The sequence below is a fragment of the Zonotrichia albicollis genome, chromosome 3, assembly GCF_047830755.1.
Source record: "Zonotrichia albicollis isolate bZonAlb1 chromosome 3, bZonAlb1.hap1, whole genome shotgun sequence".
NCBI lineage: Eukaryota > Metazoa > Chordata > Aves > Passeriformes > Passerellidae > Zonotrichia > Zonotrichia albicollis.
Window position 1 is genome coordinate 72,342,854 of NC_133821.1, and position 26,299 is coordinate 72,369,152.

The 26,299-nt window shown below is 40.1% G+C and overlaps 1 protein-coding gene and 1 long non-coding RNA gene across 5 annotated transcripts in view; one reads left to right on the forward strand and one right to left on the reverse strand.

Annotated features, from left to right (window-relative positions):
- The window catches only part of ECHDC1 (ethylmalonyl-CoA decarboxylase 1), a 44,748-nt gene extending 18,547 nt beyond the window's left edge, over positions 1–26,201 (forward strand). For all 4 annotated transcript variants that reach the window (XM_014267544.3, XM_074537847.1, XM_005487735.4 and 1 more), the window contains 2 exons: positions 1,298–1,378; positions 20,530–26,201. In XM_014267544.3, coding sequence (XP_014123019.1) covers positions 1,298–1,378; positions 20,530–20,935 — 487 coding nt within the window. In that variant the 3' untranslated portion in view covers positions 20,936–26,201. The remainder of the gene's footprint in view (positions 1–1,297; positions 1,379–20,529) is intronic.
- On the reverse strand, positions 619–20,644 carry LOC141728564 (uncharacterized). The gene is made up of 3 exons (XR_012579634.1): positions 20,507–20,644; positions 19,883–19,986; positions 619–1,546 (listed from the first exon to the last, which is right to left on the reverse strand). It is a non-coding gene; the product is annotated as an uncharacterized LOC141728564 (long non-coding RNA).
- Positions 26,202–26,299: the final 98 nt, after the last annotated feature.

Consider the following 26,299-nt stretch of genomic DNA (forward strand, 5'->3'; position numbering starts at 1 on the left):
CATTTTTTCTGTAAAATTACCCAGGAGATTGGAAACTTACATTAGTAGTACTGTAAGGAATCCTCAGGATTGGAAGCCATTTGCATAAGCTTGTCTCCATATAATCGAAATTGATGGGGCAAAGCTAAGAGGAGGAAGATGTGTGAAGATTAAGTCCCCAGCTCAGGTGTGTAGACTTAGTGTATCTTTAAGCCATGGTTCAGGGGGAGCACTGAGCTGCTGTCTGGGGACATCTGTTGTAGAAAGGATTAGTCTTCCTCAGAGGTGAGGCTGACTGATCCTGAGAGAGGTGCCTCGAATGGATTAGAGTGTGGATGTAGCCATCTTGGACTCACATCTTCTGCTTTCTTGTAAAGCACAGGAAAAATGGCATTGCCCTCTTGCAGTGGGTTCTCTTGTGCCATGTATTGTATGAACTGTGCTGCAGCTTGTAAGGGAACTTGGGCTGTCAGAAAGTGTTGGTGCTTCTGTTGAAGGAGAACTAAAACCAAACATGTGGTTATGATTAGGATGCTGACTTCTGAATGTGGTTTGTAAACTGCTCAAAAAGCTCAATGTCTCTTCACAGTAAAAGATGAAACAGCTGTATTAATGTGCAAATTCTGTGACTAACCAGCTGCCTTCATTTCTTAAGGAACTTGCCTTATCCTAAGTCACTGTTCATTAGTATTCATTTCACATCAGCAGTGGGGAAACTTTTCCTTCCCTCTGTCCTTTGAATTACCTTGAACATGATTAAATACAACACCAACAAAGGTAACAGATTGCTGCTTTCCTCAAAAGGTTTTGTCTGCAAAAAAAGTTTTGTTGATGACTGAGATAGTAGCACTCTGTTTGAAGAAGCTGCTGAAGCTGTCATGGTAAATCTCATTAATTTTAGATAACTCAGCCCTTCAGTTCTTTGTGTCTCTTTCTGCTGCTTTCTGTGGTGCAGTGGCTTAGAGTAGAATCTTGTGTTGCTATCCTGTCACTCCTCACAGGTAGTCTTTTTTAGATATATTCTATAGCAGGTATTTTTCATAACATGTGTTTTTTAGTACGTGATCTTTATTTTGATTCCATTTAAAATATCTGTGTTGCTCTTTCATTCTGGGATTCTGTATCAATTATGCAATTGTAATTTTGACATAAGTGGAATTGGTGTTGTGCCAATTGCCCACAAAGATGTAGTTATTTGATTAAATTGGAACAGCATATTTTTCTCAACTTTCACTGTATAAATGGTTTGGTTGAATTGTTTTTTTAATTTCTGAAAGGCTAAAAGCATGAATTTTGCTTACTGAAGTCTCTTGTGCAGGTTGCCTTTGATCAGTGTTGCATTAGTTCAAGGAAAAGCTTTTGGAGGAGGAGCAGAACTTACCACAGCATGTGATTTCAGGTAAGGCTGACAAGTGTTATGTTGGGTCAGTGATTTAATGACGTTACCATGAGGTAGCACTTCTACCAGGAGTAACCTTCCTGGGTTCCAAGGCATTTGCAGCAAGATTTTGTCATCAGACTTTACAGGAAAAGTTGTGGTTTCTGCCAGGCTATGTGGTTTGAATCACTGCGTAAAACAAGAGCAGGAAGGTTCTTTAGCAACTGACTCTTTTACACACCAAGTGGGTCCAACTCACCCCTGAATGAGAGGTAGAAGGCTTGCAAAATTGTCTATCTCCCTGTGTTGCTTTTTGTGAATGTCATAAATAAAAATAAATAAATATCTTCATTACTCTTGTATTTCTTGTTTTGTGTTTATTATTTGTAATGTAATTTTGTGCTGCACAGCTGTTTAAACAAGAATTTGAGGTGCAGAGTAAAACAAATGAGGTTTCATCCCTGTTTTTTTTACCTGCAGGTGCAGGGATTTGCTAGCACAAAACAACTGGCAAAAAAAGGAGGGCTTTAATTAAACATGCAGAACAGGAATGGGAAGACACTAAAGTAATAAAATGTCACTTTATATAAACCATTGCTAATGTGGAAACAGCCTACAGGTGTAGCAGGATAAGCACTGTGGGCAGCATCTCTGAAAATGAGAAGCTTTTAGTGAGGTTTTCATCTAAGAAAAGAAAATGTGCTTTTGAAGAGGGCCTTAGTGGGAAAGAAATTGCCCCAAACAAGCTGAAAGAAGGTACACTCAAAAGTAAAGTAAACTAGAATATTACAGTGCTGTTCCAGGTATCAAGACCAGGCTTTGGATAGAGGAGATGATATCTGCATTGTCTGAGCCACTTGGAAGCAATCTTCCTTTGCTTTGAAAGTGGATGTGGCTGGATCTTTCTTCATCTCTGCTCAGCACACAGGGAGCTGAAGCCCCAGCTGTGATGTGGGTCCAGACTGTATTACAAATAGCAGAGAGGCTCTGTGTTTGACAGCTGCAGTGCTGGCAGGAGAATGCACCTGGGAGACTCAGCAGACCTTTCTGTATCTGTGAGCCTGTCGACAGAAAGTGTTTCTTGTTATCTCTAAATAGGCGTTTAGGGAATGGGAATATAATGAAATGGAAATCTTTTGGCTTTTTAAAATATGTTCTCTCTACTTACACTCCAGCTATGCTGTTTTGACATGCTGTGTAATTATAGGCATTATCAAGTAGCTGTTATTTGCATGAATTGAGCAGCTGCAATTCCTCTCATGCAGTGCCATAATTTTCATAATAACTACAGCTGTTGATCCATCTTCCATTACTTTCTACACACCCATCCAGTGCAACTAAATAACTGCCATTCAGGAGCAGCAAATGGGACTTAATTAATAACAGCAACAAGACAGAGAAACATACTCTGTGCTGTTATTGCTCTTGAATTTGAGAATTTTGATACTGGTGGACAAAATTCCAGGGTTTTTTTGAGGACTGTAAGTAGATATTAGTGGAATAGGTATTCTGTCCACAGTCACTAGATGACAAAAGATGAACATGAGACAGAAATCAGAGATTTGTGTTCTTCATTGAATAATCTGTTTGAATGTTTTATTTTTAAAAAAACAAAATGAGTTTGTTGTGGTTGCTTTTAATTCTAGATTTTCAAATACAGTTCTGTTTTTCACAGTCTCTGTTTAAACTACCAAACTGCTTGGTTTTGGCCTGAAATATTTTCTTATTTTTATCTCTTTCCCTTTGTACTACATTAACTATACTGATATTGTTTGAGCAACTCACTTGAACCAAAAATGATCTAGGTACCTCCTCTGAAATGTGGTCTGGCAGCATGATACGTATCTCTACTAAAGTAGAGGTGTGGACAAGTCCTTTTTTAAGATAGCTGAGGTGGCTTAAGAATTAGTGATACATTCTTCCTGTAGCAGTTCTTGTGGCTAATTGTCCCACTCTGTTTTAAGCTGGCTCATTTTAAATTGGATTGGGGCTTGTGTGAACTTTGGCATGTTTATTGCTGAAATAAGGACAATGATAAAAAGTGAAAGCATCTGAGGTTAGTCCACCCTTAATCTGGAGGAAGATGTCTTCTCCAAACGTCATCTTCAGTCTTAGCTGTTTTATGTGTTGCTGCAGTATGGCTCTCCAGAAAACTAGTGTCCTTATAAAGATCATAAACATGTTACTGGAGGAAAAAAAATCAGACCAGTCCAGACAAGGGCAAGGTTATTAAATTCCTTTCAGACTTTTTCTGGTATGAAAATTGGAAAGATAAAGCTTCTGACACTAGAATTATTCATTTCAATTATTACTGCAAAACTGGGTAATGTAGAAGGATGCAAGTATGAAACTTGCTCAGACAGCTAAGCATGTTAGTAATATTTTCAAGAAATACTGACTTTTTTCAATGTGCCATAGTTGAGCACATGAAGGTGCCTCGTGTTTTCTGCTGCCAGATATTAATGTGTTTTATAGCTCTGCATGACACTGCAGCCATTTCAGTGAGGTGCAGAAGTGAATGTGATGTTGGATTTACTGATGGAATTTCACAAATAATTGAGGTGTCTGCTTTGGATTCCTTTATGCAGAAACTTGAAATGTGTCTTGTGCTTACACAATGTGTGAAGACAAGGAGAGCAGATTTGGCAGGATTGGCTGAGGACTTCAGACAGGAAAATAGGAATGGTCTTGGATTGTTGGACAATAAGCTGAGAGATATGGGCAAGAGGCAGTAATGAATCCATTTGTGCAATTAGCAGATCACAATAATCTCTGAGTGCAGTCACTGCAATGCACCACCAGATAATAGCCAGAATAGCTAACTTTGAATTCTGAGCTGTCTTGTCTTGTATTGCATGTTGATGCCTTTGAGAAATCTCACTGTGTAGGTCTTCTATGCAAAAAAATTTGGTCCTACCTCGCCTAGCAAATGGACTTCCATTGTATCTGAGTGCTTCTGAAACACAGTCTCTTTCCCCCTACCTCCTTTTTCCTCTCTAATGCTGCTGCAGTCCAAGTAGATATGTGTCTGTGTCCCTGCCATGTAAATCAAATTTAAAAGTTGGTGTCTTGAGGCAGAGGTTGAGAGTGCAGAGATGGAAAACTGCCCATTTCTCATATCATTGATCTCAGAATGGGCTTGTAGATGGGGACAGCAGTGATTTCCTTTTCTTTAGAAAATAAATTAATGAACTATAGTTTCTTCAGCTGTAGTTGATGTTGCACAGTTAAATTGCAAAGGGCGAGTTTCATTACTGTTATAAGTGCTGACCTAACTATTAGCTTATGCTAATAATATTGCATTAATCAAATTGGCCTTCTTTCATTTTAGCAGTGTGTTTTCTGTATTTCTGTGAAATATGTAGGCATGCTTAGTATTACATTTTAAGGTGTTAAATATGTTCCATGAAACACTTAGTAAGAGATGAAATGAAATGTTATTGAATAGCTTTTGGTGTGTGTGTTCCTGTGATAATTTATGTTTATTTGATTCTACAAGTTGTATTTAGAGCATTAAATGGAACATATAGGAAGTCAAAGCAACAGAAAATAATCTAGTGTTTGTATAGATGTAGCTACACTATGACCAACTTTTCAGTTGTTTCACCTTTCAAAAAGGAGAAGTGGAGGAAGGTGTAAAGACTTTAGTTTTCTGCAGTAAACTTTTTCAAAAATAGGTTTCAGAACATCAGAGCACAGCACATGAGCTTCTTTGGAAATCATTTACTCTGTACAAGGATTTGGGCTTTTAATTTTATCAGGAGGAACATTTGGGTGCACAAGATGCCTCTGTTTGAAATAAGGGTGCTTCAGGACATAGTAGCATTTTTTATTGTGTAGAGCCAGATAGGATGTAGCAACATGGGGTTCACATATTCATTAATTACTGCAGAGTCCAGGCTCACAAAGCACTTTTCATTCATATGACTGTAACATTGCTACACATCATCAGAGAAGAGTCAGTAGCCAAATCTGAGTGGGTTCTCTGTAGAAGCCTAAAAGATAAGGGACTAAAATGTTTGTGGTTCAAAAACTGATAGCTGGATATCCATGGAAGCAACCAAGAATTGTTGGTAATAACACACTGTGAGAAAGAACAGGATGTGGGTGGAATAGGGGCCCATATGGAGGTAGAGCAGCACTTTTCTGGGACAGATGTCCTTGTTCTGACACGACAGAAAAAGCACAACACAGTACAGGGCAAGTGCAGCAATGAGATTGAGAAATGGACATGCACTACAGATTATGACCATCAAAGACCCTTCAAGCCTCCACCTGTTTCCAGAAAGATGGAGAAGAATGAACTGTGCATGATAACTAATTTGCATAGAAAGTGAGAAGCTTACCCCCAGAACAGGGTAAACATATCTATGAAAAGGTATTCCCCACAAAGCCTGGGCATGTGTGCAGCCCAGGACCCTGGATACTCCAGCTGGATCAGTGCTGGGGCTAGAACAGGTGATCTCTCTAATTCTCTTTCTTCCTTTCTTTCTCTCTCACACTCTTTAATTCATGTCTCTCTCTTTCTTCCCTTTCACCCTACCCCTTATCCAAAACCCACTGCTGTGGGCTTATGCTGGGAGGTCAGGGACTTGAATAACAATGTCCTTGCCAAGTGTGTAAATTATTAATAAAACTCTATAAGCTTTTGCAGAATCTCTGACTTTTGCCATTCCTTTCAACCACGAACATCTACGAATCTTGGGTTCTCCCTTCTCCTTAAGGGTGGGACGCCACATTCTCACAGCTTCAAGTGCTTGCTGTATGGCATAGATCACTTTTCTAAACTGTATACATTTTGGTCTCATATGTATATGTGTGTGTATATTTAAAATCTCCTGCAAATCAGTTGGCTATTTTAGAATTCCAATGCAGTCCTACATCACTTCCCATTTTTAGAGCCCTGGGGGTTTGTTACTACAAGTTTCTGCTTATGATTTTAAAAGTCTCACATTGCCTGCCTTTAAGAAGGCTGTTCTTATTTTTGACATGGTACATTTGACATCTGGTTAAGTAAGCATTGCCAGAAATGGGCTCAAGATCTTGTGTTATTTGCCTTGTATTTATGGGCTGCTATTGGGGGTCTTTCACCAATTTTCATTTGGGATTGAATTTTGTGTGTTTACATTCTTTCAGGAAGAGAATTTTTAGATGTAGTCTACAATTCAAATTTACCACTGTTTGATTTTAGTAGAAATTTAAATAACATCAGCAAAGCATGAATTTGAGTTGATGCTTTCTTTCTGAAGTTGTCTTTTTGCAGGGATTTACTTCATTCTAGGTTTTTTAATTTGTTTTGGGTTTGGTTTGTTGTCTTTTTTTTGCCCTTAGGAGATAAAACTATTTTATCCTGGGTAAGTGAATTTTTTCTTATCAGCATGTGTCTATGTTTTAGACCACTTGTACCATGCAATCTTACATCCTTTCTGTTGAACAGTCCTGTCTGCAGCTGATAAAATGTGCTGCATGATTATAAACAGAGATAGTCCAGATAATGGAAAACTTAGATAAGACAGATTTTAGAGACTACAGGTCTAGACCCATTCTGATACTTGCTGATACCCTGAGCTGTTAATTCACCATAGAGAAGTATTTAAGTTTCAAAGAGTTTGAGGAAAAGAGTACAAATGCACTGGAATTGTCCATTCTGCTTTCATCTGCAAAATGACTAATTCCCAGTTTGAATCGGCTGGCCCTTGTGGTTTTTGAGTTTGATGCATAATTTCTGATCTTCACTACTATTTATATATATATATACATACATATATATATATATGCGCACACACACACACGCACACACACACATATATATATTATCAGATAGATCCACAAATTTGATAATATAAAGTGTGAGAAGCACTTATATATTCCAGTCTGTTGGTTTTGAGATGAGGTTATACTGAGCTGTGGCTTCATGAGGACAGTGTCTGAACATCTTCCTTGGATAAGGGAGGAGGGTGTCCCTGTTACATATTCTCAGCTCACTTCTTACCTCTGGTTTGCCAAGCACCAGTGAAGATGCCTGTATGAGTCAATTATCTCACTGAAAAGCAACAGGGAGCCTGGATTTTTCTGTTTTTACAGTTAACTAGAGAGACTTGTAAGGTCATAAAATATTGGCTGGAGCCAGTGTAAGGGAGGAGTTAAGTCTCTAGGAGATGCAAAGAACCGTAGGGGGTGAGAATACAATCTACTCCTTTTGGCTCGAGGGAGATGTTAAATACCCTCAGTTTCCCTTGAAGCCACAGCTTTCAAGTGTCTAATTTTGCACTGGATCAGTTTCCAGAGCATGTCTTCCTGAGTCCTTGTTAGCTCTTTCATATTTCAGCCTTGTCATGTGCTACTGAAGGACTACAAGAAAGAACTCTTCCTCTCTGTATCACTCCAAGGAGCAGTATAGTTAACTTTGTAGGTCTCTGAAGGGTAATCATCCACATCAGGGTTACTGTGCATTGGAATGACCCATGTTCCCAAAATAACTCCATTTCCCTGGGTGTAAGCAGGCGTTGTGTGGATCTCAACCTACTTTCACTGTAAACATTGTCTTCCAAATTGCAATTTCCAGTCTTCCTCTTTAGTCTCCGGTTTTATTTTTGTCTCTGATCCAAAGCAACCCAAGCTCTTAGTGAAGCCTTGGAGCCCTGCAGGCTGGACCTCTGTGTTCCTCTTCCTTCCAGATTTATGCAAAATTGTATGAAACAAATCTGTAAACTGCTTGAACTTGTTAACCTTGGTGGCTTCAGCTTCCTACTTCGTGGATTCTGTAGTCAGTAAGAAATTATTACTCTGTTGTGATTTGGCAGTCTTAGTAAGAATAAATCAAATAGTAAATTCTTATGTTAAATAGATTCCTATTTTGCTTCAAGTTGTGTGTATAAGAACTTCTGCTGTGTCCATGGTCTGTTATTAGGTGTTATATTCCAGTCCTGTTTTGTGTTCTAATGATTTATATTCATAAACAAAAAGCAAATATATAGACTGAGGAAACCCCAGTAATTTAAATCGGCATGAATTTGCATATGTGTGAAAGAGACAATGATTGTAAATAAAAACATAGTAAGCAAAATTTTAATTTTGGCAATAATTGGTCACACTCTTAGGCATATTTGTGGGATCTGTTACAGTTTGCTGAAAATGTGCCTGCTTCTAGTCCAGGTAGTCTGAACATGACATCAGTGATCTGAAGTTGGTTTTAGATCTCCATCAATATAATTAATACTCTATATTAAAAAGTAAAGAGGAGAAGCAGCAGGTTACTGCATCAATGTAGAATTTTAATGTTATCTATCTCATTTATGCCTTTTTGAGTTATATCATTGTGCTCTTCCTCTCCCTCACAAACAAATCTCTGCAGACATGCATCATATCTGGAGAACTTAGGTCACAGTCACTGTGATAATTTAAAAAACCACAGCAGTCAGTATTTTTTTGTTTGAAATTAGCATGGTATCCTGAAAAAGTGGCAATATTCCATTATAATTGAATCACCAGTGATTTCAACTGAGTATGTGATCTCTCTTTGCTTTAGTCAGAAATTGTGTAGGAAGTGCAAATGCAGCATTGGTAGCCCTGCGTGCAGAGACAGCTGAATTTCAAAGCGTGTCTTGTTACCCTGTGTCTTGTGAAGGGTTGCTAGTGTGATGTTACGTTGTATTTTAAGTTCTTTAGTACTGTGAGCTGCAGAAACCTGATACATCAAATCCATCATAAAATATTAGAACAGCTTGAATATTGCATCTCTCATGACTGATGTCAAGAAATGCTGTTCCTTTCCAGTCAGCTGAATTCAGGCAGCTGAAGTGTTCCTTGTGTTTTTTGACGTTTTAGATGCCAAGCTCAGCCACTGTTGGGAAGCCCCTCCTCCCCTTTGTGTATCAGCAGTAGAGATTAGCAGAAAATGTGATTGAAATGTTCCTGCCTTAAGAGACTCCTGAATTTTGTCTGGGAGAATTTTGTTCTGCGTTCTATGGTTTTGTTAAACATACATGATGAAAATAAAGATATGGGAAGCCAAAGTTATAAACATGGTTTGCATATGCTGCATGAAAGTGTGCACATAATTTTAAAAAATAATATTTCCTCTTTGAAAAAGGCTCCACTTTTTCAATTTCTAGAGGAATACTGTCGTTTAAATTTGACTAAAAATTTATAATCAAACACCTTTACCTCCAGGTGGTCTTTTTCATCAGAGAATCTGGTAAAATATCGCTGGATCTTTCCTGACAGAAATTTTTACTTTAGTCCAAAAGGCATATCTGTTGTTGAAAGTGTTTGCTTGAGCAGAATCCAAATAGCTCTAGTTTCTTTTTTAGGAAGGAAAGACTCATGTAACATTTCAGATTTCTAGCATGAGTAATATTTCTGTGAGCATTATTTTGGCATTCACTTGCTTGTGTACAGAGGCTTTGGCAGCCTCTAAAGAATAGCTTAAACCTGCTTCATGGGTAAGGCCCAACTGCTATGACAAGATGAAAACTGCTCTGAAAATAATTGTATGGTAACTGAGGTGCCTGGGACCCACTGACACCAGGGTAATTCAAATGTAGTCATAACTGGGAATTAGAAGAAGAGAGTGTTAATAAGATATTGGTCATTAGCAGGGGAGGAGAAATAGCGCAGTAGCCCATGGATTGCTGTTGTCATCTGCAGGTAGTTAGGAGGATCCAGGCGCTGCCCCTTGAGTGATGGGACATCAGTCCAACTTTATGGCTCTGGTTGATTCCTGCCATTTTTAGAGTTTATACTGCACACTTCAGGGGAATTAGAGCTCCCCAGTGTAACTATCTGCTTTATTCTCTAGGCTCTATGTGTTCTTAAATTGTGATCTGAGCCCTGTGTGTGTTTCAACAACCTTTGTAAAACCATGCTGCTCCTCGCCAGTGTGCACACAGCGGGTGTTAAACATGTCCAAGGCAGCACCTGTGGACAGGGCAGGACAGTCTTTATTGCTGTCTGTGTAATTGTAAAGGTTTGTCTCTCCTGCCTAGGACCTTTTAATTTACTTTTTCTGCTGTTTTCTGAAACTGCTCAGCTCACTTGGATGCTTAGGCACAAGATGGAAGCAGGGATTGTTGTTTGGCCCACACAGCTTTTATGTCACACTGCAGATTGAGAAGGGCCCCCCAATGTGTGTGTGCTGCACACAGGGCCTGGCTGCATGAGCCCTCTGGCCAGCCCTATCTCCATCTCCACCAAGTCCTCCTGCATGGTGCTGCCCATCCCCAGCACCGTGGTGGGGATGTGGGCATTGCATGGCAGCCTAAAGAAGTGTCATCCTAGAAAATGAGGCAGATTCACTTTGTGGTTTGGCCAAATAATTTTCTTTCCTGTCAGTTTATTGAAAAATGACTGGGAAGGAGAAAACAAAATAAAAAAGCTCATCTTACTTCTTTTAATACTGCTAGTGGAGTTTAATCAGTCATGCTTTTTTTGTGCCCTTATTTCTTGCCTTGTGATCTGCTGTCTAATTCAATTTTTCATTCCTGCTGCAGAAAATGTCTTTCTGTGATTTCCAATACCCAGCTTCATTTATCCCTTTTAGAAGAAATGTGGCTTTTCATAGCATGCTTTTTTCTCTCTGGCTTCTGTGAAGCCATGGGTGAGAAAGTGTCAAGCCTGAGGTAACAAATTCGATTGAAATCCCCTTATCAAGGTCTGCTGTGTGAGCCTCCATCTGTAACTCACTCCTGGGAGATTTGGTCCAGAATGAGATTGAAAGTCTGTGTGGATGGCAGCTGGTGTGACAGCAGACATGACCTGCAGGAGACTTTGGGGGGACCTTACCTACCTTGTCTTGATTGAGAGTGTGCTACTCCCCTTGCAGGGTATTAGCAGCAGTCTTTCCCTGTGTTTCATTCTTTTTATTATCCCTCTCTCAAACTAATGACCTTTCTGGCCCTTTTTTAGCCCTTCTCCTTAGATCAGGGAAGTGTTTAAGAAATAGACCCTATTTTACTTCTCTGGTTGTTCTTACACAATCATGTCCAGACCAGTTTTAATCTGGGTCTTGCCAGGGCACTCTCCCAGAGGGTCTTCTCTGCTGCCTTTCTGAGCTCCTTCATGCTGCTGGTAGGCCTTTTCTTGATTTTTCTCAGTGCAGACTTTGCTTCTGATGAGATGCTCTTTTTTTGGGGACATGCAGTTCTCTGTGTCTGCCTATTATTGGTTATCCAAGGGATCTTTTTCTAGTAACAGCATTATTTTTGTGCTTCTTCCCTGGAATGGCTTCCTTTAGAATTGGTAATCTTGCAGCCTTTTTGAGTTGACTTGTTGATTTTGGAGGTTCCTCTTACATTGAATATCCCAATATTTGGGCAATAGATGGTGATTAACCACACTTTAAGTTCCTTCTTTATTCCTAGAGACCACATTCCTCTTAAAATGACTCATGTCCATTTAGCAATTTCTGCACTGATGTCTCAGTGTTCCAACTCTCCCTCTAACCCTTGTTGTTGCTACATATTTCATTTTTTAGATTCAGGATTCACTTTTCAGAACTTTATCATCAGCCAAGTGTTTTGGGCTTATAGATGAAAGTGTGACTTTGTCATTTGTTCTTCCGCATTTCATTTGCCTCTGGGTGATGTGAGAAAGCTTGATAGTGTCACATTAAAAATGGCTATTTTAAGGCCTCCTTTGAAGAATACAATTCTCATTGTTTAGGTCCCCTTGCTGCCCTTTGGGAAGTGCCCTCAGGTTTCCCAGGCAACTCAGAAGAATGTTAACTCTTATTTTAAAAACATACTTTTGTAATTAGGAGTCTATTTACTTGATCTGATTTTTACCCTGATTCTTTTTACCCTGATCCTGGAAAGTCTGACTGGAGGACAGCAAAGGTAGAGGGTAAAGGCAATATGTGCTAGGGAGACATGAGAGATTTTTCTGGGCTACTTTATGTAAAGTTTGATTCTTAGCTTTTGTGGTAAGTGGGGGGAAAATGGATGCACTAAGAGTGTTACAAAATAATTCAGTAACTATAAATAAAAGTCCATATAGTCTCTGTAAAGCAATTTGAGAAGAGCTGTGAGAAAAGCAAGCTTTTGTGTTAGTGAAATTTCTTAGGATGGCATCAAGCCTACTCCTTTGACACTGTGATTTTGTGTGCCTGGAACACACTGTGCTTGGGAGTCTTGATAGGATTTTTTGTTGTTTTGCTTCTTGGGGATCATTTTAATTTATTTAAACCTCAAATAAAGAAGGTATACTGTTTTGTGATTTTAATTGGTGGAGTGTTTTTAAATCAAGGGAAAGAATTCGAGTGGTGTGACTTTCTGATGGGCTTGTTAAAATAGGACCTACTTCTTTCCATTGCTTTCTTGTAGAAAAGGTTATGGATTAAAGCTGATAAGCAGGAAAGATTATTAGTGTGCACAGTCTTCTTTTTGCCTATTGAAACTTGGAATTGCAGAGCATCTTTTAGCAACTGTATCTAAGATAAGCATAAGGCATGCAGTTCCCCCAGACTATCTTTAAACTATTTTGTCTTCATTTTTATGTTCTTTAGTAGTTGCCATTTAGTCATCTGTCAAGTGAATATCTGTGACTAAAGGATTTTCAGAAAGAGCAAACATTTGGGAGGGTTTGCTTTTATGATGCCATAGTGGTTTGCATAGACCATCACCACAGTTATGTAATACAAATCCATACTTTCATTGGTTTTACAGCATTTTCACTTTGGAAGTCTCGCTTTGTGCTGTTGAAGGTCTGAAGTAGCAACTGCTGCAATATATAATTGCCTTATTATTTCTCTGCACAGGGCAGGAACATGAGAAGCTCTCAGTGAGAAAGAAGATATGGGAGAGATGCAGAGGGAATTATACTAGCAAGCTGTGTTGGGAAAGCATGTAACTGTTATGGCTTGCCAATATTCAGTGCATTGCTCCAGTTCAAAAATCTGCTAAATAGAATTAGCAAGGAGTTGTTGATTAAATGTTTAATATGTGTCTTTTTGGTTCTTTAAAGCCTATCTAATTAATCAAGTGAGATTGAAAGATAAATGAAATAATTACTAACTCTTCTCAGGATTAATCCACTTGTTAACGTTTTTAGAGAACTAGGGTGGGTTTTTGGTAAGAGAGGGTGTAGTAATATGACTTCCAGAAAAATCTGTAGCCATTTTGTGTAGATAATCCCCTCACAGAGTATCTAGGTAATTATTTGATGGTGTAGTGATAAAGAGGCTGCCGAGACACTCCACTGCATAGGCAGAGAGGGATCATTTAGTCCCAGCTTGCTTTTTGGAGGAGGCTGTCTTATTCTTAAGGGTCTAATTCTAAAAACATCTGTCATGAAAACTGAAGTAAGGACTGGAAGCTGCTAATCAGCAACTTTGCTGACTGGCTAAATTATTTTAGTGTAGTACTGCATATTTCTTCTGCAGAATATTCTTCCCACAGTACCTTGCTGTTTCAAAATTTATTTTTACTGCAAAGATGACTGCTTCATACATTTGTTGTTTTAAATTTCTGTAGTAACTGTGGAGTTTCTGTAATAACTGTGGAAGGCTTGTGTATTGGAATATTGAACAAGGCTTACAGAAGACAAGATGTCACTACCAGAACACAATGTTGTCATGTAATTAACTTTTTGGTGTTTAGGTTTCCAGGTCAAGTCTCTGCAGGCACAGACTGTAGCCTTACCTTTAGTCATTTCAGGCTTTCTGTGGCTTTATGAAAATATCAAGGCAGTAGTTCATATTCAGATTGTGTTTTCAAGGTTGTACTCAGGAATTACTTCTGTTATTAAACATTCTGGAGAAGGTAGGGATTAGTTTTGCAGCAATTGCCAAGGAGCATTCATTTATAATGCCTGAAGAATTTGTATCTTTTTGCTAAGGAAGTTCTGTAGTTTCTTACACATGCTTTAATATCTGTCTTTCCATGGTGGGGACAACAGGTATAGGACATATTAAATGGGAAGGTGCATCATATCTGGTGTATCTTTCTGACTCTGAGATTTGGAATACAGATACCAGAGGTGGATTGAGCACTAGGTACAAGTTAAACCTTGCAAATCCAAATGACGTGCTAAAGAAAACTGGGAGAAGGCAGTGAGCTTGAAGGATTCCAAACTCCTTGATATGTGCTACATTAACTGTTTAAAGTAGTGTGAAGTTCCACAGTGCTTGACTGTTATCTTTGTCATTATCTTTGCCCAAACCTCAGGCTGACAGCATTTGCAGTCCCAATTAATTTTTCCTTATGGTCCAGCTTTCAGAGCTGCCACTTGCCTGTGGCATGATCCCTGCCTGAGCCAGGGAACTGAAGCTACAGAATTATCTGGGTGCATTTGCAGCAAACGTGATTTTTCTCTCTTATGGAATTGCTTTCACATCCAACTACCCACTTCTGCCTTACCCAAATATTTATTGCATTTCAGCCATTCACTTAAAAGCTGCTTTTTTTTTTTCCTATTTAAGAAGCTTAAAATGCAGCCTAGAAAAGATTACTTGGTTTATGTGGTGCACTGAACCAACCTGAAATAAAGGACTTCTGTTTAATCCAAAATCAAGGCTTTTGCTGTACAGATAAAAGAACAGGTAATTTATTTCTTGCTCTGATGCTACAAATTCAACAATCACAACTCTCTCTTGCTTTGTTTAATGTATTGTAACAGTTTAATTGACTGAAAACACACCATCACTGCATATGTTCAGCAGCACTTTGTATGTAAGAGCAGCACTTTATTTTTGCTGTATTTTGTGTGCCTCGGCAAGAGAAGTGAGATCAGATTTCAGATAGTACCTGTGTAACTGCTGCCTGAGTCCCATTTGCTTGCTTCAGGAACCACCATCAATACTGGGACCTGCTGTGTCTGTGCCCTGGCATGCTGAGGACAATGGAGTGAGATTATGAGCAATTTGCTCATGAAGTGGTGGGACAGGATTGTATTTTTAGTGTTGAGAAGGTGCGACTGGAAAACAAGGAAGAAATGGACAGTGGACTGGCTTCCTTTCTCACTTAAGGTCCAGCATGCATGTGAGAGCTGCTGCAGTCGTGAATTGTCCTAGTAGCACTCACCAAGAAGAGTTGCAAAATCATAAATCAGTTACACATGAGCTTTTGTCCACTTGCCAGCAAGATCATTAAATTTTCATGTCCACCTGGCAAAGGAAGTTCAATTTGTACGATAAACACCATCTGCAGATAATGTCATACCTGACCTCTCAACAAACTCTTGAACTTGCCCTCCCCAGCAGTGTGTATTTTAAAAAGCTCTTTTGGCCATGTGTCAGCATAACACTGCTGTTACTTAATTTAAAAAGAGTTAATTAAGCTGATGCCATATTGATGAGTGTATTAGAAAGGCATACATGTTGGGCAGAGTGTGGCAGCATTGTACATCAACTTTGTTCTTCTGTTCTTTTCTGGTTAAAACAAGTGTTTGACTCTTGATAACCTTCCTTCTGTTACCATTTTCCTGGTAGTTTCCTTTTTTTCTTTAATAGCTCTCTTTTCCTGTGTCTGCAATAGTTGTGCATGTGGTTTGGGTGATATTTTGGTTTTGGTAGCAGGGGGGCTACAGGGGTAGCTGTAGGTAACAACTTCTGTGAGAAGCTGCCAGAGGCTTTCCCCATGTTGGGTAGAGCCAATGCCAGCTGGCTGCAAGATGGACATGCTGCTGGCCAAGGCTGAGCCAAACAGGAATGATAGTAATGCCTCTGTGATAGCATATCTGAAAAGGAGAGGAAAGTTACTGCACAGTTGTAATGGGGGCCAGAGAAGAGCATGGTGAGAACATGTCAGAGGAACTGCCCTGCAGACACCAAGGTCAGTGCAGAAGGAGGAGGAAGAGGGAAGGAGGTGCTTCAGGTGCCAGAGCTGACTCCCCTGCAGACCATGGTGAGGCAGCTGTGCCCCTGTAGCCCATGGAGGACCCTGGGGATGCAAAGCTCAACCTGCAGCCCCTGGAGGAGACCCAGACCAGAGCAGGTGAATCCCTAAGAGAGGGCTGTGAACCTCTGAGAGGCTCATGCTGGAGCAGGGTCCTGCAGGCACCTGTACACCTGTGGAGAGAGGAGCCCATGCTGGAGCAGGTTTTCTGGTAGGACTTGTGGATCCACACTGGAACAGGCTGCTCTTGAAGAACGGCATCATGTGGAAGAATGAATCACACTGGAGAAGTTTGCAGAGAACTCTCTGTGTGTGAGGGGCCCCACCCTGGAGCCAAGGAAGGACTCCTCTCCCTGAGCAGTGGCAGAAGCAGCACTTGATGAACTGACCGTAACCCCCACTTCCCATCTCCCTGTGCCAAAATATGGCCAAACATAAACATTACTTTTTATCTGTCTGGGTGTCCTGCATCTATGTTTGGCAAAATATGTAGTTCTACTTGAAGATTTATTATTATTTCTGTAACTTTTACTCTACAGCATGCTAGAATAATGGATGTCTTTTAATTGTACCCCAAGGCCTTTGACTCTTGTTTTTGGAGAAGTTTCCACTTTGTGTTGATTCAATCACCTTGCAGATAGGCATAACTGAAATGTATAGAAGGTAGCAGATTTAGTGAAGGAACTTACTGTGACCCAAAGACATAAGCTCTGTTTGTTATTTATATTAATATTGGTGGTTTGAGAGCAGGATGCTGAAGTATTTGTGGGGGAGATAAAAGTAATCTCCTGCAGTTCTGGCTGCCGTGTCAGAGCACAGCCATAGCTGGGGACCAGGTGCTGCAGCACTGTGTGATGCCAGCTGCCTCCCTCTGTGGAGTGCCGGTCCACGCCAGCTAAAAGGGGAGGATGGGAAGTCAGGAGCTGTGTCCTTATGTGACACTGGGAGTCAAGCAGGGAATGGGAACAAAATTCAGGTTGCTGCCAACACAAGTCCAGGAAATGATGATGTAAGGGCCAGCACAGATCTTAATATAATCTTAGTTATGCCAAGGAACTGATTATACCCATTGGAACGGCTCAGTAACATTACTATTTATAATAAGCAGGTATGAAAAATTGAGAAAGTATATTTTTGCTTGCATTTTCAGCTTTTATTGTATATGCTCTGGCTTCAAATAGCTGGGAAATACTTTAGCAAAGCACAGCATAGCTGTTAGCTCACAGCAAGTGCTGCCTTTGAGGAGCAAGTGCACCTTTATAAGGGTGGGGATTTGTTAGGCTGCAATGTTAATGACAAGGTTTCTTCTCACGTGCATTGCCAGTGATGTGATGAGATGCGATGTGACAGTCAGTTGTTTGTGGGTGCGATGAGATGTCACAGAATGGAGGAATCCTCAGATCAAATGGGGAGGGTTTGTAGCATTTAGTGCAGCTGAGAACATTTTAAAATGTACAGCAGCAACAAGCTCATTTGCTTTAGATGACTAACACAAAATTGGATGTGGCCCATGGTGACTGTACTTTCTTCCTAGGGGGGTTGTAGGGTTTGTAACATGGAAATAAAAGGTTCTCAAAGAAGATTTCAGCTGCACTTTGGGGCTTATATTACCTTAACCTCTTATTTCCATTTAAATTGTGAGGATTTTCCTACCCTTCACATTTCTGAAGGATGTTCCCCTGCTTACTGTAAGGTCTTCTGCCACTTTGTACATTAATTACATTGAATAAATATTTTTTTCAGTACTGTCATGCAACAGATTTTCTTTATTAGGGCAGGGAAGGCATATGTGTAGGAGTTTAGCAATGTGACCTTCCCCTGTGATACAGGGGACCCAGATTTTAATTCCTTCAATATGAAAGACAAAAACAGGCATAGTGTTGAAATCAGGGTTAATTTTGTATTCATCTACTACTCTGTTTCAGGCAGGACCAGTACTAGTTGAATAAGGTAAAAACAGCTCAGCAATAGTGCTTTGGTCTTTCCAGCTTTTTCCTGTCTGCCTCTTTATGTTAAGTAATGCTTGATGTGCTTTTCTTACATAAATTCTTTTAATGGGAGATCAGATCTGTCATGTCTCAGAAGGTAGACTCAGTTCCTTTCATACAGTAAAAGGGGAAATATGTATGCGAGGCTGCAGCTGGTGGTGTTCAGAGGCTGATCCCAGGCTGGCTTGGCAGCTGCTTCCTCCTCTTCAGACATGAGCTCAGGTCTCCATTGCTTCCTGGGGCATGGGGACTGCAAGTGAGTGATAAATCTAACAGAGAGTGTGATGGGTGGTTTCTGTAGTGGTGTGACTTCAGGAGGGGATTCACAGTTGAAAAGTTTGAAAAAACAAAAATACCTTTCATAAGCCTGAAGGCAGTCCAATACTGCAGTTACACCTTCCACTGACTACCACTTATCTCAGTATTTTCTGTGGAGCTTGTTCAAAGGAGCCTTGTGGGAAGAGGTGAATCCCAGTGAGGTTCTGGAAGCTGCAGCCTCACAGTCTCTGTGAATTAAGCTGTCAGTGGTTTACTTTACTTTCATTGTGTTTGGTTCCGTTTTCTCTGAGGGGGGTGAAGACTCTGCAGGGAAACAGAGCCCTTCCCACATACTAAACGTTGTCTGAAGCAATCTCAGATTCAATGTACAAGTGCAACTTGGCCTCCCTGACCTGTGGTGGCTGTCCTACAGGTTGTCTAGCATCAGATGCCCACCTGCCTATGACCCTTTCTTTTCTAGTGCCTGACATTGCTCGGCACAGCTAGAATTAAACCCTTAATAATGCTTTCATTAGTGCTTTTCCAGTGAGACACTGGGTGTGAGCAAATTGCAGAGTAAGCTGAGCCAGCAAAGGAGTTCTGGAATACTTGCAAAATCATTCTTTTGAGAAAAGAGACCTGAGCTCCCTGGGATTTGCTGGGTCTGGAAGCACTTGATAATGTTAGCTTAAAGCCTTTCCTCCCCTGCAATACTTTGCTTTCTTCCTTTTGTCACACAACCTTCCCCTGCTATCTCTACAAAAAGGCTTTCATGCAATCTGGCCCGTCAGCTGTTGCTTTTGTGCATTGTGCTGGATCTGGGATAAAGCGTAAGCTCTTCAGTTCTGATGCTGTACAGTGTGGCATGAATGCTGATGGTGCTCTGGTTAACAATGAGGCAACCAAGCAAACGTACAATTAACAATAACTAAGCAGATGTGAGAACAGTGAGTTCCTAGAAGTAATTGCATTTTCCTTTTCTTTCCCCTTTCAAAGCTGCTCACCTCGGTATTTTCACTATCAAAAACTGCATGGTTAGGAAACAGACTTGTGTGTAGACATCAGTATTACAAGATTTGTCTTCAAAAAGCCAATTAGTGCTTGAAGTAGAAGTTAATCTACTTCACAAATGTAATTCCCATCCTTTGCCTTACAATCAGCAGCAAGCAACCACGCTGCTGAACATCACTTTGAGAAAGAGCAAGCACTGGTCTGTTTCTGTACATCTTTTCTATGTGTTTCTATTTCTAGAGGTTTTTTCCATTAACCTAACGTGTGTCAGTGTGACCACTGTGTGAAGACAGAACAATCTGCTGCAGCAGAGTTCCTCCAGGGAGATAGCCTAATGAGCCCTAGGATGAGTTCTTAAGTAAAGGAGGTGAAGAGCTGTAGAAAAGAAGCATAGAAAAGAAAGATATGACATCTTTGGAAAGAAGAATATTACTTACCTTGTAGAGGGGAGCAATTCTATTACACACTGCAGACATAAATAGAAAGCCATTCTGTTGTGCACTGTGAGACACAAGTTGAGCATCCATCCTGATTTTCCTTTCTGTAATGAATGAGCAATTAGAAATCGAACTCACATGGATCTCTAAAATACAGAACCAAAAAGCCCCACCCATGCTGTAATCACCATGGTGCTGACAGAACCTCCCCAGTTCAGATCAGCACTAAGACCACGTCTTCCTCTTAAGAAATGTTTTGTGTGTTGGTTTGCTTGGGTTTTACCAATACCCGTTTGGTTTATGGATGAATTAGCAAGGCCGTGTGGCACTGTGAATAAATGTAACATATCCTCTGCAGCTCTGGTTTCAACACTTTTTAGAACTGACGAGATGTATCAGTATGGGCACTAAGAATCTTTACTTGTAGCAGCATGTGTGTCTAATTTTGAGAAGGGCCAAAAGCTGCAGTTAGGACACCATGTGATGTAAAAATTGAGACTCCAGCTGCGGCTGTAATGAGCACGCTGTCAAGTTGTATCTACCTCTGGAAGCAGGGGGGAGGAGAAAATAGAAAATTAGGGGCTATCGAGCTGAAAACAAAAGGCAGTGCATGCATGGACTGACCTCTGTGTGTTCTTCATTGGCAGGTTGATGACGCCTGGCAGCGAGATTCGGTTTGTCCACAAGCGCATGGGGCTGGTGCCGGGCTGGGGAGGCGGTGCGCGGCTGGTGCGGCTCGTGGGCAGCGGGGCCGCGCTGCAGCTGCTGGCCGGGGCCGAGCGGGTGGGCCCCGAGAGGGCGCTGGCGCTGGGGCTCGCCGAGCTCGCCCTGCCCTCCGCGGATGAGGCCGCGGCGCTGGCAGAGGCCCGCGCCTGGCTCAGTCAGTACACTGACGGTCCGGCCGCCGTCGTTCGGGCCGCGAAAAAGGTCGTGACAGCAGCAAGAGAGCTCCCACTGGAAGATGCCCTAAGGACAGAGAAGGACATTTTTGGAACTGTATGGGGTGGGCCTGCCAACTTGGAAGCATTGGTGAGAAGACCAAAACATAAATGATGGTTTATGCATAAGAAATGGGCTTGACTTTTTTGCAAACAAAGCTTTCAGTAAAGCAGCCGTTAAGCTGAATCATTTAAGGACTTGTCTATTTAAAATGGCATTAACATTCCTGCCATTTAGGTCAGGCAGGCATATTTGGTGTGCAACCACAGAGAAATCCCGGGCAGATTCTCTGCTGTCCTAATCACCCACTGAATCGAGATTAGTGAAATTACTATGTAAAGGTAAATACTGTGCTGAAAATAGAACTACAATTCATTTGGAATGAGGCTGAAATTTATTTTATTTGGTGTTTTGTTTTGATTTTTAACTAGTATGGAAATTAATTACTTCAAAGATATGAGGTTAATTCATTTGCAGAACAGGTGCATCTAAAGCTGCAAAATGAGTTCCCCATCCAGTGTCTTTAAGCAGGTTAGAAAAGATGATTACTAGTGGGAGGATAGCTTTTATTTTTTCATTCTGGTTAGTTCTTTGTGCAATTGCTGAGAAAGTATCCTTCAATTTTAATGGTGCTTTTACAGGAGAAGCTTTGAGTTACTAAGAAAATTTTAGCAATCATTCGCTATCACTGATTCAGGCTTTAAAATGTATTTTGGTGTCTTCTCACTGCTCAAGGAATCAACTACCCACACACGCATCTGCACATTCCCATATCTTGTACCTGTGCAAAGCTGCTGGCCTGGTTCTTTACACAGAATCTGGCTGAAATCTTGGAAGGCAATGATGTATCATGTCCCAAAAAGGTTTGTCCTTAGGTGACTGGGTGATGTGAGTTCTTCAGCATTCTGGTAAGATGTGAGTGGATATGTCTATGCCTTTCTTCAATGCATTTTTACATTGGTAGGGTATATTTGGGCTTACTAGAAGGTTTAAAACTCAGTCTCCCCTTCATGCCAGTGACCATGCAAGTAATTGGATAACTCAGTAGGGAAAGTTTTCCCTTTAGAAATCAGAAACTGACACAGAGTGCCTGCTTTAAAAATAAGATCTGTAAGAGCAAAACCATACAGACATATCTGTGACTGAGAGTTTCCTGTACTGTTGGTTAGGATGCACTTGTCTCTAAATCCAGCAGGGACTGAGATCTGAGCCAAGGACCTGAGTACTCTGTGGAAGCATGTAGAGAAGGAAGCTCTGGGCTTTGTGCCACTGACATGCCTTCTTGCTCTGACCAGACATAACTAGCTCAAGATCATGGAACAAGCTCCCTTAAGAAAATAAGGCAGTATCTTGGATGGAAATCCATGTTACGATTTCTAGTGTGGCAGGAGTCCTGAGTTTTAGACAGTGAGGTAACTGCATATGTTTGAGGACTTGGGGACAAATCAATGTTGGGAATTAGGCTTGGATTGCCTGTTAAGATTCTGTAAGTTTTGAGCAGATTCTGTGATCTGCTGGGGATGTTTTACTGTGTGCTTTTCACAGCAATGAATATAGTGTGAAGCAACCAAGAGAAATGCTGAGGAAAGGGATGTGTTTTGAGTTGGCATCTCAGAGAAGATACGGAACTTACCTCCCCCCTGTTGATCCTGCATCTTTGCCTTAGTATCTGGAGCGCTAATGGATGAAGATTTAAAATCTCTCTTCCCCAAAAATAAAGTTCAAATTTTTCTTTCAGGTTAGAGAAGACACAGGAATGAGAACAGGGGGAATAGAGTAGTGTTTTAGTTTGTGCCTTTCTCCCCCTGGATCCTTTTTATCCAGTAGCCCAGTGGTTACTTCTGTGTAGCTGGATTCTCTCCCATGCCCTAAAGAACTTCAAAACTATTACCTCAGAAGAGCAAATGCTTTAGTATAATCAGGCAGCACTTGACTGTTTAGTAGTGAAGCTGTTCTGTGTTTCATGAAGTTTCTCAAGACTCGTGAGGGATTCCAGACAGCAGCATCACTGAACCTTCAAGGCACACTCCAGTCCATACTTTTTGAAGCAATAGCACATAATGTTGTTGTGAGTCAAAAAAAAAGTTTTAAAGGGCAACTGATTATGTCTTTGCTTTTAGCAAGAACAAATGTGCCACTACTAATACTGTTATTGTTTTTAAAATTGATGTGAAAATTACTTAGAACCTAAGACCCTTGAATCTTTTTTTCTCTGGCATATTAGGCTCCTAAGTGTATTCTGTGTACTGAGTTATAGAAATTTGAGAGGGAAGAAATTGTAGGACAAACGCAGAATCTGGTTTCTTTCACATTTTGAACCAGATCTGTGCTGGCAGTTAGTGAATGGTAAGTACACCTCTGGGGGATCTCTTTCCATTTTGATTTATAGACAATGAGCTTAATTCTCATTTCAGCAAATGTATTTCCCCAGCCACCCTCTCTGATTTGTATCAAAGGCCAATGTTTGCTTCTAAGAAAACAGGACAAATAATTAACTATTACACACCAAGACACATTCAGAACGGTTCCAGAGAGGGTTATGGAAACCCATATTGCTGGTATCATAAATATACCAAGCATAGGTGCAGGACATTCTGAAGAACATTACAGGCTGTGATCAAAGATTTTGTGAGTAGTCTTATACCATATTCTCTTACTATAAAAGTAAGTAGAGCCCTTCATACAAAACCAGCCCAGCTAAATTACCATGAGTGCTAGGATGAAAGTTTCAGACTGAGATGAAATGGAATCCCATTTTACCCATTTGAAAGCTAAATGCTTTATTTCACAGAACACTTTCTTATCATTTTAAAGTGGCAAATATCTTTAACCAGCAGTTGTTAAATGTTTGTATTTTCTTTACAACTGTTAAAGATGTCAAGCTTCATCTCAGGGGTGTTTGTCCCTTCTGAAATGGTTTAAAAACAAAGAAGCACTAAATGCGCAAAATGAATTAGAAACATCAAAATTGATAGTCCCAGTCCCCTAATTAAATAGCATGCCAGCTTTTGTATTTCCTAGGGGCTAATTTGCCAGCTTCCTCCTCAGCAAACTAAGTTTCCTATTACATTGTGAAATGTCTGTCTTGTTTTTCTTCTGTGTACTGGGCCAACCAAAGAGTTTAATGGGAGTGTGGATTCTGCACCAAGCCTGTAAAGGTTGGATAATGGAGATCACTTTTCACAATACAGATACTTCTATCTTATTTGCTGCTGATAAAAATATATTTACCCGATGGTCAGTCTAGATAAGCAAGGTGTTCTTGCAGAATGCTTGGGTCTCTATCTGATTTATATTTTTTTTAGCCATGAAATAGGATTCCTGTATCTGTGGTTATCTGTTCTGGAAATGATGAAATGCTGTAGATTTTATAGTATTTAAATTTCCTTTCTCATTTTCCCTTCTGCTCCACTATGCATTTCTCTGGCTATGCTGCACAAGTTGAAAATCATTTAGTGCTTGGAGTTACAGTCAACCACATAATGCAGTGTGGCTCTGGCTTTGCTAAAATGGACAGAGAACACATTTCCTACTGAAAGTAATGGTTTAAATATAAGATGGGAATTATCAGTTGCTACTTTTCCCTAGCTTGATCTGGGGAGTGCATTTGCTACTCTGATGGCTGGCTATTAAAGTCCTACCAGCCTTACTTTAAGTAATTTTAGTGTTTCACAGCTGCAGTCAGCCAGCAGGAGCCAAAAGCAGTATCATGGGTGTGAGGCTGAACTCTTTACTTGGGTCAAAAACCAAGATAATCACTGATAGAATAATTTGTAGACTGTTTGGGCTGTAAATCCTACAGCATATAGTGAGTCCTGTTCCTCTATTTTCTTTCTTGCTTTTTTCAACCCATACTCTCACATGAAGCATGTGCACATAGCTGAAGTGTTCTTCATGAAGGCTTTTGTAGTACAAAGTCATACTTTGGTTAGAGCCACTGTATACTAACTCAAATCAGAGAAATAAGACAGCTAGCAACTAACACCGATAAAAGCATTCCACCCAGTTTCCTTCCTGAAGTCCACGTAATTGGCATATTTCCTTATGGGACTGGAAGATTATAGTGAAAATCTGTGATCAAGAGCATTTATTCTTAACTGAGAATGGAGGAAATCTTCCTTATTCCATCCTAGTCTCACCTGCCATTTTGTGACCCACTGATCTCACCTGTAGGCAGCAGAAGAGGAGCACAACTTTGTCCAAGATCAGACACATCATCCATCATTACAGTAAGAAGAAGGTTATAGATGTGTAAATCTACCATTTTTAAAAGTCAGCCTTTTAATTCCCTTCAAAGAGTTGTTTCCTTAAAGCAACTTCTGTCTTAAGATCAGTAGTACCTATGTATCAGCTACTGTTCCTTTCTATTCCGAGATACAGATACTAAGAATTGGAGTTTAAGTAGCTTTATTTTAAAATAAAGTCCAGAATCAACTAATGCTGTTTGTCAGTCTGAAAAAAAATGTTAAAAAACTGTTAAAGAACAGAGAGATAAAAGACAAGCTGAGTTTCTCATGGTCTGGCTTCTAACATTCAGAAGTCTGTTGAAATACTACACTGCTAATAATACAAGCACAAAACTACAATTCCTGTGCTGCCGCCATGCTGTTTTTTTATGAACAGAAGAACAGCTGTAATATCCATGTCCTTTGTTATAGGGTCAACTTTGATAACTTACCCTCTTTTATCAACATTTCTGCTGTTAAAATAAGGCTTGTGTGTGGTAATTCTGCCTGCCATCAACAGTGAAGTGAGTTAATCAGCTCTTCAGATGTCTGTGTGAGTATTAAGCTTGCAACTCAAGATTGTTCAGTAAAAGATGAGACACCTACAGCCGATGTGTTTGAGAGACAGCCAGTCAGGGATGCCACTCAGAACTAGTCCTCCCTTGTGGTAAACATGGGAAGCTGCTTTATGATCATTTTCTTTGAAATTCCTTCATTCAAGTTCAATTAAACTGGAAACGTATCTGAGATTGTTACTGATAAAATGTACTTTTATTAAATTATAAATTCTGTAACAAAAACAAGACAGATCAAGAAAGATCTCAATAAACAAAACTACAAGGACTAGATGGCAAAGCCAGTGAAAAAGCCATGGAGAGTGTAAAGGTAAGAATTTCCAACACAAGTTAACAGCATTTTTTACATTTCCATTGAAAGAAGGTAAATGATTGCTCTTGTCTAGTAAAAACACATTTTAACTTCAAACTCACATCTATTTTCTCACGTTAAATTAAGCATCCTGCTCACACCCAACACCTTGCCTGATTCCACATAGCTTTAGTGTATTCTTTTCATACATCAATCCATGCAGAAAGTAGTAAGACACTTAATGCAACAGTCAGATAATGAAGACAATTCAAGTTGTACAGTAGATATACATTGGCCAAAAAGGGATAGAGTATCTTCAAGGGGAAAATGCTACAAAATAAACACAAGACATTTTCAAGAAAACTGGGCATTGCTAAACAGCTTT